The sequence below is a fragment of the Neoarius graeffei genome, chromosome 8 (assembly GCF_027579695.1).
Source record: "Neoarius graeffei isolate fNeoGra1 chromosome 8, fNeoGra1.pri, whole genome shotgun sequence".
Taxonomy (NCBI): Eukaryota; Metazoa; Chordata; class Actinopteri; order Siluriformes; family Ariidae; genus Neoarius; species Neoarius graeffei.
The window spans coordinates 65,875,921-65,890,936 of record NC_083576.1 but is presented as its reverse complement, the minus strand read 5'-3'; the positions used below and the strand labels follow the sequence as shown (position 1 = coordinate 65,890,936).

General features: G+C 40.1%; 1 protein-coding gene across 1 annotated transcript in view; it reads left to right on the top strand.

The window, feature by feature from the left end:
- htr4 (5-hydroxytryptamine receptor 4) overlaps nt 1-15,016 on the top strand; it is a 220,921-nt gene that overhangs the window by 62,279 nt on the left and 143,626 nt on the right. The window contains exon 2 of the mRNA XM_060926997.1: nt 11,847-11,928. Within this exon, the coding sequence (XP_060782980.1) occupies nt 11,847-11,928 (82 nt within the window). The remainder of the gene's footprint in view (nt 1-11,846; nt 11,929-15,016) is intronic.

Here is a 15,016-nt window from a genome sequence, read left to right as displayed (position 1 = left end):
TCAAGGCTGTTCGTTGAATAGCCAGTGATTTTTGGATGTTTGATATTTTTGATTAAGGATATGAGGCACTAGCCTGGCAAGCCAGACTATAACATGAAATGTACAAGCAAAAATACTTTCTGCCACTAGGTAGGGTTGTCTAGTTCACTATGCTAATGGGGCACACCTTTCTATGCTTTGATATCCGGCCTACAGGTTTTACTACGATGAATGCGTAAAATGGGCTTCCCCTGTTTTAAAAACCAGCAGCCGCCACTGGGATGGATGGATGGATGGATGGATGAATACTAAAGCAAAATATAAAACAAAGCTCAAGTTTTGGTGCAACTGAGTGACTCTCCTTGTGCAATGGCATGTGTGATATCAGGTGACTGAGCTAAGAGAGAGTGCCAAAAATAAATAAACAAACAAACAAAAAATAAATTAATTAATTTAAAAAAAAAACAAGTACTCTTTATTTTTTCTTTTTCACGATGCCTCTTGGGAGGCTTCTGATGGCAGGGACAGAGTCCTTTTCATTTGAAACACGTTGAAGTGCCGAGCTTTCAAGATAACATGCCTTTGTCAAAGATTAATAATTCATCAGACCAAGAGGGCCCAAGAGCTCTCCCTGCTGTGTTGTTTGTTTCTCTCCAGGTTGTGATGTGCATATGATTGAGGCTCTGTGCAGTCAGGGAGTCAGTATTTGATTAGTCTGTTGGCTGAAGTGGAATGAGTGATCGAAAGAGGTTCCCCTTGGATAATAATGCAACCCAGTGGATAGCAAACACATTTGTGTGTGTGAGTGCTTGGACTCTAAGCAATACATACCATGATAGGCTGTAAAATCACAGGGAACGTTAAGGTAGAAATATGGCTTTATTTATTGCATTAGATATGCTAACAGGAAGTGAGGAGGCGAATAGACTTTGGCACAGGGTGTGTAAAAGCTGACTGGCCTTGAGAGGATTACAGATGCAGGTGTTAAGTCACAGTTGTGGTTGATGTTAATTTGTTGGGCCCACGTCAGTTTGTCTGATTATTGTTTGTTGGTGGGGATTTACACCTCACACAGCTCGCTTGTATGATCACAGGCTGATCAGGGAAAGTGAAATCTCTGAGTGTTGGAGGAGCTCACTGTGAGCTGCATACGTGTCTTTCGGGAACAGTTTGCATTTTCTTTTGCATCAGGGTGCTATAGTTTTTGCTCATGAGAGGCAGACTTATGCGTAATGCTTCCTTCTGTTTTACATGCAAACATTAGCAGATTATGTGCAAAATGTCTGTTACAGATTCCCATTTCCTGTTTCAGATTACTGCAGTGCGGTTTGTTGTTTCTTTTCTTTTTCTGGATGACCTAAATTAAAGGGTCAAGGACCACTCTAATTTATCTCCAGGAATATTTTATGATCACAAAATGTTTTCCCGAGAACAGTTATTTATCTTATTTGTATGCAAGCTATCTGATGACAATGTGTTATTACAACAAATAAAAAGAAGGATTATTGCACTGGAGCTTTTTAGAATACTTTTTATTCTTTCTCTGTGCATTTGGTCATAAAACTACTTCTTTCAGGTGCTCTATAATGCTCTATCTTTTTTTCAGAGAGGGCACCACAGTACTGCAGTATATTTCAAGTGCATTATCTCATCTTATTATCTGTAGCCGCTTTATCCTGTTCTACAGGGTCGCAGGCAAGCTGGAGCCTATCCCAGCTGACTACGGGCGAAAGGCAGGGTACACCCTGGACAAGTCGCCAGGTCATCACAGGGCTGACACAGAGACACAGACAACCATTCACACTCACATTCACACCTACGGTCAATTTAGAGTCACCAGTTAACCTAACCTGCATGTCTTTGGACTGTGGGGGAAACCGGAGCACCCGGAGGAAACCCACGCGGACACGGGGAGAACATGCAAACTCCAAACAGAAAGGCCCTCGCCGGCCATGGGGCTCGAACCCGGACCTTCTTGCTGTGAGGCGACAGTGTAACCACTACACCACCGTGCCGCCCCAAATGCATTATGGTTGTTGTTGTTGTTTTTTAAACTTAATGCTACTTTATTTATTTGCTTGTGCTTTACCTTCTGCCACTGGCAAAGGTCAGTGATGTATTACATAATCATATACTGAAGCAACATATGCCAGTTTTCATGAGGCATTTATATTAAATCTGCACAGTGCATTATGTTTCAGCGCAATAACCAAGCAGTATTTTATTTAAATGTATCGTGGGTAAAGTATAACAACATTTTCTTGTCCATTATGCATACAGTATGTGACGTTAATTACACAAGCCAAGTGCTTTGCTAATTGAATATATTAGTTCCTTGTTATAGTTTATGCATCAGAACTTACGAGCTGGCCTATAGCAGTGTAATTCTTGATGCCATCTTGAGTGAAACATGTTTCATGATATGCAGTGTTAATGGATTGGTAAATTAGTGTGGCACACTCAGCAACCCTCATCTTCATAGCAGACTGAGTGGAGTAGAGAGCGCCATTCACAATCACAGGCTCGCTCTGAATACAACCCAGCCGCCAGTAAGTAAGCAAGCACTGGCTTCCCTGGGATAATTATTAAAGCCAACATTTGCATTTAAATGAAATATAAAGTGCACTGGAGCAGGGGCGTCAGAAGTATTTGTATTGTGGGGGGGACACCCTGGCAGGGGGTCTGGGGGTTCTTCCCCAGAAAATTTTTAATTAATTAGATGCCATTTCCTGCATTCTGGTGTACTTTTAACAGGTTGTTAAACACCTAATTTTATCTACAAAAGTCACTTAATTCAATGACTATTTTAGAGACTCAACAATACGTCCCCATTCAACTAGTCCATATATTCATCAGCCTGTTTTTAAACCCACTGCTCTGCCTAAGATAATGAGATGAATGTGACACAGTTTATCACCAACAATTACTTTATGGGTGCATTTTACTTTTTATTTTGTGTTTTCTTTTTTTATTTAGTTTTAGATGTAACACAACATGCCACTGGACCAAGCAATAGTGACACTCAACTGTATGTTTAAAAATAAGAATATTCATAATTTCACACAATGAACAAGCATGACATGGCATCATGCAAACTTCATAACACAAAGTCGCACTGTGTCAAGCAACGGTGACGCATAAAAAACTAGACAGGGACACTCTAACGAGTGCAAACCCCGCCTTTTCCCTATTAAAATACATTGGGCGAAAATTTCGAAGTTCTGCCATGACCTTGACCTTTGACCTTTGACCTCCAAAATTTAATGGTTTCCTTCCTGGGTGATTGGCAACACATGTACAAAATTTGGTCCAAATCGATCCATTGGTTCTTGAGATATCTTGCAGACACACAGACAGACAGACAGACAGATACACACACACACAGACTGACGCAGGTGAAAATAATAACCCCTCCGACTACTGTCGGCGGGGTTAATAACTTCACACAATGAACAAGTGCAGTTTTGTCAACCTACATGCAATGGTGGTACTACAGTAACATACAGTATACAGATGAGTATAACAAATAGATTTATAGATATAACTCCTTCTTACATTGGTGCCACCACAATTTCTACCACTTCATAACTTTTATCCCCCTTTCCTTCACAATCCACCTGGAATAACATCCAGTGAGGTAGTAGAAAGCTTTCCTTTCTACTATTCCTTCCCCATACACTGATTTCCTGTGTTACTTTCCAGAAAACTGGCAAAGACCAGACAAAACAAGTTCTTCAGATCACAACAGGGAATCAATAAATATCATCAGAGCAGACTTGACCTCATTCTTGGCATTACAGTAAGGCAGGCCTACTGGGTTTGAATTAAATGACAGCTAACATTAAGCTAGCTGATACATCTAACATTGACTAGCCAGCTAACTGCACTAACATTTCCATTGGGACAAAAAAACCCTGTCCTGTGGGGAAATTTTGACTAATTTTCCGCTTCTTTGTAAAGAATGTCCTTATGTCCATTGTGTCTGGGGAGGAGCAAATAGTGCAAACAATTCATCATCAACCAAGAATACCCCATGGCTAAGCTTATTTCATTGTTTAGTTGAACATTAATTTAACGTGGCCTAGGGTTAATTTTGAGGGCATATCACAAAAGAATAAGGTTTTAGCAAAAGCTAGACATTGTGAGGTGGCAATGGGGCTGACGTCACCTCCTCCACTTTCAAGCAGCCTGCACCTTGCACCAAAATTTCTCTGCTTGCACTGAGATTCACTTCACTTGCCTGCGGTAAGTTGTTGTAGGGAACGCCCAGAAAACCCGGAGTGGATTTTCAGTGGTATGTAGATTCTCTTATCGATCAAGTGGAATGGATTCTTTCACGAAGCAATAGAAACGGCAGTGAGTGAACTAATATTTTATGTTAAATGTGGGGGGGTCCAAACGAAGAATTATGAAATGTGAAGGGGACACGTCCCCTTCACATTCAATGGTGGCGACGCTCATGCACTGGAGTGATGGGATTTTGTATGGTACTATATGACATAATGAAGTTTATTTTAAATGAACAACTTTCTGGGTTGCGTTCCACACCAGTCTCAGAGGACAGCAGACAGTCAAGTTCATCCTCACCTCATATGTGTCAACCAACTACACATTAGCAAGCAGTCTGCACTCTTAATTCAATCTGTCTCCTGGAAACTCCACACTCGACAAGTATTGTTTTATGGAGATGGATTCTTTCTTGTGCTGATCTCAGGTTTCAGTTCTTGGCTGGTGACCTTTTGATTTAACGACCATGAAGAGTAACTCACAGTAATGGAGGGTTTTAAGACGTTTCTGAAATTAAACAGAATTTCTCTTTCTCTCATCTTATTCTTAAAGCAGATCCGTTAACAGGGTACTATAAATAAAACATAAAAACAATTGAGCACATGCCACACGCACGCGCACACACGATGCCTCTCAGAATGGATGTTTGCAGTCAATAAATCATGTTGCTGCTTGATTTGTTCACTTTTAAGTGCATGTTATAAGAGACTGATTTAAGCCTGAAATACAGAAGGAATACATTTAGGTCATGTAGAAACTACTATGCTTAAGAACTCTGGTTTTGCACCCAAGTCATTAGAAAGCTTTGAAAGGATTTTAAATGGATCGTTCATATCCATTGCTTTCTTCAACACCAGAGCAGAAATTTGGCTATAAACCAAATGCTAAGTGAACCTTCTGATCTCAGTACAGTACAGAGTTGCATCCACAAATGCCAGTTAAAACTTGACTGTGCAAAAAGGAAGCCTTATGTTAACTGTATCCAGTAGCACCATTGACTTGTGCCCAGACGCATCTGGGATGGACCATCACACAGTGGAAACATGTATTGTGGTCAGACAAATCAGTATTCCAGGTCTTTTTTGGAAGAGATGGACCCTGTGTGCTCCAGACCAAAGATGAAAAGGGCCTTCCAGACTGTTACCAGGAACAAGTCCAAAAGCCAGGGTCTGTCATAGTACGGGGTTGTGTCAGTGCCTTTGGCAAAGGTAACTTACACTTCTGTGATGGCAGCATTAATGTAGAAAAGTACACTGAGATTTTGGAGCAACATATGCTGTCTTCGAGACAACATCTTTTCCAGGGAGATTTCAACAAGACAATGCGAAACCACATTCTGCACACATTACAAAGGCATGGCTGTGGAAGAAGAGGGTGCCTGTCCCCTCTGTCCCCAACAGAGAATGTGTGGTGAATTTTGAAACGAAAAATATGACAGCGATGACCCCATATTGTTGCACACTTTTAGACCTGCTTGTAGGAGGAATGGGACAAAATAACAACTGAAACACTTCATCACAGATGAAGCATCTTCAGTCCCTAAACATATTTTAAGTGTTGAGAGAAGGAATGGCAAAATTACAAAGTGGTAAATGCTTTACCGTCCCAACTTCTTTTGAAATGTGTCGCAGAAATCAAAATTGACATACATTAAGTGTTTATTTTGAAAAAAATTAAAATAAAATTCATGAGGTAAAACATCAAATAATCTGCTGTTATATTGTCTTGAGTGCAATACAGGTGAAAGATTATTTACACATCTTTTTTTTTATTTCAACATACCGTCCCAACTTTTTCTCATTTGGAGTTGTAAAATTTAATGTAGAAAACAAATGAGATAATATTGGCACAATCATGGGTTCAAATTCAGTCAATTTAATTTTGCAGTATTTCAAAAGTACACAATATACAGTACGTAGGCTAAAAACAGAGAACGCATTAAAAAAAACATACAAGAACATTAGAACAGGGCTAAACAGATACATCAAGATACATCTACTGATGCTAAACTAGGGCACATCATCAGCCATGTACCCTTGTGTCACTGGGTGTTTTAGGTCTCTCAAACATCAGACAGCTTCAACAAGCTATTATTATTATTATTATTATTATTATTATTATTATTATAATACATGAATATTCAGTTAACAATTTTTCTGTCACTTGAAAACTCCTAGTAGAACATTTATTCGTTTTTTTTATATTTTCATTTTACAATGTTTAAATTACAACATAACATACATTCAGACAGAGCTGAATGTGCTGCTGTAATGAAAATTTCAGCAGAAAATGCAATAAAATACAAAAATAATTCATGCCAGTGTTGAAATTCCTCTTTGTGCAAGGTAGAAAATACTATTATCTTTATTATGATATTTTGTTATATTACTAAATTATATGTTTTAGATTTAAAATCATTACTACCATGGTATTTTAATGGTTTCGTGAGAAGGACCTATATGTTTCGTGAAAGTATTTTGAGTAAATTGAGAGTAGTTGGTATTTTGGTGTTTTTTAATATCATTGGATTTCCTGACTCTCATTACATCAGCAGCAGTCATTAGTTAATGTTGAGAATAATTGTTGTTGTTTTTTTTTTTTATAATCTCATTGGATTTCCTTGGTCTCATTACATACTTTCATACTTCCAGCGCTCAAAAAAAGTCATTCCAGATGCTTTACCAATACTGAGCAGGGAATGTCGAAGTCAGTATTTCTTAGTCCTGCTTGCTCCTTTAGGACTCAGGTACTGCGCACTTGTGTATTTTCCCTACTCACCTCACTTCAAGTTCTGCCTCATGTAAGACTTGTTAATGATCTGATAAGTAGACTTAAGTGTCTTTTGAGCAAAGAAAATTTAAAATACTCAGTTAGGCTACTGTGATATAACAGCTTTATCATCCCTACATGATATCACATTGTCATGATATCCAGTAAGGCTTATGCTGATTACATTATATCATCAGACCTGCAAACCTTTAAGTACTTTGCATCGAGGCGCCTCAGTTTACGACTGGAATCTTTGTCTTGCCAGTCAAACCAAAGTTGAGCCAATAGACACATGGATCTGAGTTGATTTGCGCAGGTATTTTGAACTCTCCAATATTAACTGGCACAGCATGGAAGCCTCGCTTCCTCCATCTCATCTCACATGCCTTCTGCAAAGGTAAATGGAATCCATCGATGTGAAAAAAATCTATTAATGTATGTTCGACTGAGCTATCATTAGACAAGTATATATTTAACAGTTATTCTACGAACTCGAGTCGTACGTGAGCTGATAGCCGACGAGGTGTGTAGCGCTGAGTCGACTATAAGCCATGTACAACGAGAGTGAGTGGAATAACTTTTATTCTATCCACATTCACTGGATTTTGAGAGACAGAGCATTTTTAATTTAATCTTTTGCAAATTCGATAATTAAAAACTCTATACAAAATGTCCGAAAAAATCACTTCCGCTTAAAACGTAAACAAACCGGCAAAATGACAGTAGCAATTTCTGAAAAATGCTATAATAATAATTCTTGAAAAATAAAAAAAAGGATACGTTCTCACCATCAAATACTTTTATTACCTCGCCCGCTACGGAGTAAGCAGGGTGAGGTATTGTTTTCAGTCAGGTTTCTGTGTTTTTTTGTAAACAATATTACGGGAAAACGGCTGGCTCAATCTTCATGAAACTTTCAGGATAGATGGGCATTGGTCTCAAATAGAACCTCCAACATTTTTGAGGGTCATCTGGTCAAGGTCACCAAAAAGGTCAAAATCATTTTTGTTGTGGCTACTGCCTCATATAGAGGCACTAGCCACTGTCATCGTGCTGTAAGAGTGTAACAATTGCGCATTGTTCCGATTAAAATGGCCGGTGAGTGTATACAATTCGGTTCACCATTCGAAATAAATGGACAAGACTAAAGAAATCACTTTCAGACATGTTTATGCTTATTACAGACAGAAAGTGCGTTCCACTGAGCTCTAGCGCCAGGCCATTTCCGGGAAATAAGAGTTTGGGTCATGGCGACAGCGTGTGTATGTCAGCCTCGGTTCGGAGGTTTCAGTTTCGAAAACTGTAAGAGGTAAAAGTAGAATAATATAAAGTACAGACACTTGGTATATTTTACTTCTGTGATTTTTAAATTGTTCATTTTTGGATTACACTTCATTTGTGTGGCTACTGCCTCATAGAGTAAATATATATGCTATATTTACTGTATGGACATGGCATCAGAAAACAATTTTATTTATAAGCAGTAGCCACATGGACCCATAAGGTACCTATTTTTTCATGATATCTTCCTTCATATTCATCATAAGTGCGACCGGGTGAGGTTTGTTTTGCCTGGCAATACTTGTTCCATATTTTGTTGCTTTTTTTTTTGGGGGGGGGGGGGGGGGGGGGTCTTCTTTTTTTTAAAGGTGCATTACCACCATCAACTGGACTGGAGTGTGGAACAGGAGATGGGGGAGGGGACTATATTCTTTTAGCTATTTCTGTTTCTTTTAAATACTTGATAATTTTGGGGATTGCTCATATCCAGTGAATGTGGATAGAATACTTAACATTAGTTGACGATATATTTTAGGAATGAGGAAAAATTTTCATTGGGAAATGGTAAGAAAATGGAGAAAAAAAGAAGGAAATTTTGTACTCAAAAAAGAGAAAGTAAGCCTACAACAAAGTGTCACATGTAAGACTTGACAAATAATTTTAATGGTGATGATGTTTTTTTCCCCGTTTGTTCTCCTGCTCAACAGAATAGTGAATGTACTGTAGATGTTGGCCAGATGGACATTAGACCACTGACTGCACAGCAAATAATGTTATTACCTCCTCCCCTTCTCTCCTTAAACCTGAAATGGTGGAAATTCTGTTTTTTCTGTCTTGTGTTCTGCATGAATAGCTCTCTCATTCTCTCATTATCTCTAGCCGCTTTATCCTTCTACAGGGTCGCAGGCAAGCTGGAGCCTATCCCAGCTGACTACGGGCGAAAGGCGGGGTACACCCTGGACAAGTCGCCAGGTCATCACAGGGCTGACACATAGACACAGACAACCATTCACACTCACATTCACACCTACGGTCAATTTAGAGCCACCAGTTAACCTAACCTGCATGTCTTTGGACTGTGGGGGAAACCGGAGCACCCGGAGGAAACCCACGCAGACACGGGGAGAACATGCAAACTCCGCACAGAAAGGCCCTTGCCGGCCCCGGGGCTCGAACCCAGGACCTTCTTGCTGTGAGGCGACAGCGCTAACCACTACACCACCGTGCCGCCCATGAATAGCTCATTTATCACAATAATTTTTAAAATGGGAAAACTCAAACAGGGAAAACTCAATATCACACAAGCCTACTCATTCAGGTCTAGAACTGGGAAAGACTTTTCTGCGTCATGTAGTAATAGTGTGAATGTTGCAGACATCTAATGTTATTTTGTCTCTCTACAACACATTTAAAAAGTGTCTGGAAGCCATCTGGGGAAGACAGCCTTGTCTGAGGCACCCTACTGGTGGGCTCTTGCAGAAATTCTCTCCCCTGACTGGGTCGGGGATGATGAGCATCTCTCTCTCTCTCTCTCTCTCTCTCTCTGTTATGTGAGAGGGTGGTAGGGAGGACAGGATCCAGGAAATAATTGAGCTTTTACTATTTGCTGTTCTTTCCATGTGGATCTCCGTGTTTCGGTGATGAACAAGACATTTATTGCACTTTCAAATCTCCTGGCTGCATATGTAAAAAGAAAACATTGAGGCACTTGGTATGAGAAATTGCAGTGTTCTTTCTGCTGGTGTGAATCAGGCAGGAACCCTGTGAAGTGCATAACTGTGGAGTTGAGTATGAAAACCTGATACGCATTTTAAAAATAGCAGACTGCCAGTTGATTTCACTCCATCGATTTGAACACTCAATTTAATCTATCAGTTTCAACACATTACATAATGGATCTTAGTTAATGGAAGTTGCTTTCCCATTCTTCTTAGTGCAGTTATTAAGCTCATGCATATGTTTTGAATTTGCTGCTGATGGCATTCTTTGTTAGAGCAGTTTATAATGTACTTGATCCTACAACTAATTTCAGTGCTGCACCTCATGCTTCTCCTTTGCAAAATGAACATTTTTTTAAATCCTGACCTCATATATAAATAGGGTCGTGTATACTGTATAAGCGCTTTTCTTTTGAGTGACTACTTCTGTGTTGCTGCTTTAATAATTAGCCTTTTTCACATATTATTAATTACATTTCAGTTTTGTCTTTTTAATGTGGCATTCATTTTGCACAGGCAGGGAATCTTTTACATTTCTGTACTCACAGTTCAGTTTAATTCATACCTATGCCGTTTAGAGAATATGCAGCATGGTGGTGCAGTGGTTTGCACTGTTGCCTCACGGCAAGGAGGTTCCGCGTAGAGCCCTGCACTCCCGCGAGAGACCCGCGGGACCCGACGCAAAGCAGTGCAGTGCGGGACAAATTTTGAAAGCTCATTGCGGGTGCGGGCGGGAGGGGGAGTGCACAATGCGGGAGCGGTGATAAGCTGCAGTCCCGCTAACTAAAAACGTGTTTAAAATAAAATTTATAAATTATTAATTTATGTCTATCATATATAATTAGTGCTGGATATTTTATTTGGCATTAATAAAAACATTTTAAGATGCCTAAATTTGTGGATGTGGTCTAATCTCGCGTACGTTTCCGATTCCTTTCCGCTCTTCCGTGTTTGAGATCTCCGATCATGGCAGAAGAGCAGAGCTCCTCTAGTGAAGCTCACAGTGCTTCAGAAATAAGTGCTGCTTTAAAAAGAGGTGCCTGGCAACGCGCACCCTCGCTACGTGCGCTAGGTGAAGGATTGGTCAGTGGAGAGCTCAGCTAAGCTCAGCATGTTTAATTCCCCAAGCCAATGACAAGAACTTTCATGAGAAATAACGCGAACGTCTGCATCATGCAGGATTTGCGGGCGGGAGCGGGACAAAATATGGCAGGCGCGGGCAGGAGCGGGACTGAAAATTATAATTCTTTGCGGGAGCGAGCAGGAGCGGGACTGCACAATGCTGGAGTGGGCAGGAGCGGGACTGCACAATGCGGGAGCGGGACTGAAAATTCTGTCCCGTGCAGACCTCTAGTTCCGCGTTCAAACCTCATGGCCAACAAGGGCCTATTCTCCATGTGTCTGGGGGCTCTGGTTTCCTCCCACTGTTCAAAGATAAGGTAAAAATACCCAGCCACTGGGGTTGCACAAGCCAGTGCATAGTCAGTGCTGGTCCCAAGCCCAGATAGATTGGGGAGGGTTGTGTCAGGATGGGCATCCAGGGTAAAAAAAAAAACAAACCAAAAAAAAAACCTATGGCAAATCAACTATGTGGATCCGGACGATCCATTGTGGTGACCCCTAATGAGAACAGAAGAAGCCATTTAGAGAACAGTTATTCTGAGGTGATAATGCAGATACAGTAGTCATTAATTTATGTGATGATAAAGCTTTAATAAAAGAGTCAATCACAAAATATTGTTTCTCAGAATAATTTTCACTGATGCTCTCTGTCTGCATCCGTATTAGGTTAATGTCCATCTCTCTTTACAGAGACGCTGCTCTTCTATGGGTACATGAATCTGAGTTCCAGCGGCCAGATGCCTGTGATGGAGGAAGTCGATATCAGTGAGAGGTTAGAAAACTATTACTTACTGTATGTCTTAATATGTATGCTCTACCTCTGACCAATGTAGAAAGGATCCTCATTCATACACCAAGTTGCTTTAATTGTGTTCAGTATGATTGGCCAATGATTGTGCATTTTTCATGCTCGATGCTCACCTCGGTGCCCTGCTTTGTTGAAGAAGAAGAAGAATCAAACCACTTCCTCTGTTCTGAATGTAAGAGAGTGATTTTGAGCACTGGGTCATTTTTCAGCAGAGGAAATGTGACTCTCCTCTCCTGGAATCAACTTTCCCACCTGCTCCATCTGATTACTGCTCATCCCGATTAACCTTGAGGATATTGTGACAATTTTCATGCATCGCTGAACTAGAAGTTGTTATAAATAGCAGCAAGCAGCCACAGAAGTGACCTCTAATGCTTATTAAACTTGGAGCTTTCAGTTTGACTATGTGATTGTCTGTGACCCTGGAACATTATTGCCGGTGTTGTAGTTAATTTGTGCAAAATAAACCCATACATTCTAACAACTGATGCAAAACAGCGCATTTATTCATGTCTTGTGGTGTACGAGTTCCTCCTCGACTGCACAATGAGGTTGAATAGTTCAGGCAGCTGTCTGGTTCCATGTGAATGGCTGCTCTAGTGTGTTTAACAAAGCTGTCACAAAGCCTATTGATAAAATGCAGGAAGCCTGGGCTCAGCTCATGATTATCATTTCCGACTGCTCCTCCAAGTGCTGTGCTCAGTCTTGGATTGTGCCTTTTTCCCCTCTCTTTACATTTCCATTTACATCTTTGAATGTGGCCTATAGTGTCACCACTTGATATCACTCCAAATCACATGTTCTCCTGCTTGTTATAGGCCATGCTTATCAGGAGAGATTTGTTTTGCTGTTAGTCAAGAATATCATTTAGAATGGTATTCATGGTTGTTGAGAAAAATACAAACAGCTTAGTCATAGTTTGGAGAAATGCTGGTAAATTTTAACACTTTAATCAACAGCGTAGTTATAGTACTTTAATGAAATATTCAGTATAATTAAGTCCTTTGGTCCATGTTGTAGGAATACCAGCAGAATGTAAATCTGTCCATCTATATTCATATCTCATATTGCTGGGTTTCACATGACGTCACATCCGCCTCATTGGTTATTCAAAATTTTAGCTGGTGGTCTACCAAAGCTGAGTTGACAAAGCGTTTGTATGGAGAAGGTGCATTGTTCGCATGAAAAACGCCTCACGCTTGCGTTGTTTTAGGTTGTTCGAATCGATCAAACCGTGAAACTGAAAAGTTTCTTCAGGGTTCCCCATGAACTAATAAAAAAGGGTGAATGAATGCAGGATTTCACAAAAAGACGTCGAGAAAGCTGACTTTTGAGCCTCTCACTGAAATCGAAGGGAGCCGAGTCGAAGCATGCTCGAGTTTGCAGTGATCACTTCGTGAAAGGTTTGTATCTCCCTCTCAGCTTTGTCCTTAGTGTTTTCCAAATACTTTTCTTGCTATGAGTCATTATTTTACAGTACTTTTTTTTAGTCACGAAGCGCTAAAGTCCCCAGCTGTTTCTTTGTTTACTCCTCACTCCTCATAAAGTCCATATACATGAAGGTCGCGACAAAATTCTTACCCAGCCGTACAGTTACAATGCGCCGTGATCACTTCTCCATCTTGTTTAACTAAGATCCAGGTCTTTAAAGGGGTTTCTGATAATCTTTGTGAATGATTTACCTGAGAGACAAGAGCCAACACAAGTGAGAATCAAGCAAACTGTTGTTTGTTTACACTTCAACTTGCAGTGCTTCATTGTAAAGACGCAAACGAAAAGCTTAAAGAAAACATAATTACACGGGCAAAAACAATACAGGATTCATTCGGCAGCGACTTGATACCGAGGTCCTTTAGCCAGCCACATACAAAAAAGTTGTAAGCCTCCATACTCTTCCATGCTTTCATCTGTTTTGCGGTGTAGAAGGATGTCTGCAACACCAGACAGTTCGTGATGTCGGGGAACTCGACTGAAGGGTAGTTTTTGAGATCGTATGACAAATCCTCCTTTCCCAGACTGTAGGGGTCGATTCCATTGCACATAGCAATCTTCTGAACATATCTAAAGTGAGCAGTGGCTTCTAGATTACGAGGATACTCTGGTATGTTATTGCTAGTTGTTTGCACTACGGCAGCCGTTTAGACCACCAGCTATTTCGCTTTCGGTAAAACCGCTAAGAAAAGTCACGTGACTGAAACTCAGCAATATACTGAACTCGGTCAGGCAGAATAGCTTGGTGTCAGGGCTGGTGGTGAATTCCAGTGCAGTGGATGACATCTGAACTGCTGCTGGTCAATGAAATGAAAATAAAGGAGGAAGACGTGGTTGATATCTCTTATGTGTTTATTAGCTAGGATATGTGCTAATTTTGAAATTTCAGTGTTTAAGGATTGTACTGATGCCACTTGTGAAATCCTTTACTCGTACTATGGTTTTGAGTGCTTTGTCCTTAATATTGAATCAGTTTGTAATAACAATTTATTTAAATTAAACTAAATAAATGGTTGATTGTATGTGGGGTGGGGGCATGTTTTTGTCTTGTGGTGGCAATCAAATGTCCCAACAAGCCTAGGAACGTCTGGCCTTATAGGGACAGTTGCCTTTTTTTTTAAAAGAAAATTTAAGTCTTGGCTTTTGTCCTGAAGACTTTGTTGTGACAGAAAAATTAATTACTGTTACAAAGCACTGACATATGACACTCCCTCCATAAATGTTACATAAACATTTCCTAACAGAAAATATTTTTTATCTGTTTTTATTAGCCTTCAATTCTGTGGAGCCATACATGTACCTGTGTATGTACTGTAGAAATGATAGTACACTCATCAGACATAACATTAAAATCACTGACCAGTGAAGTGGATAATATTCATAGTGGCACCTGTCAATGGAGTGGTATATATTAGGCAGCAAGTTAACAGTCAGTTCTCAAATTTGATGTGTTGAAAGCATGAAAAATGGGCAAGCATAAGGATCTAAGTGACTTTGATAAAAGACAAATTGTGATGGCTAGACGACTGGGTGAGACCTCTAAAACTGGCAGTTATTTTGT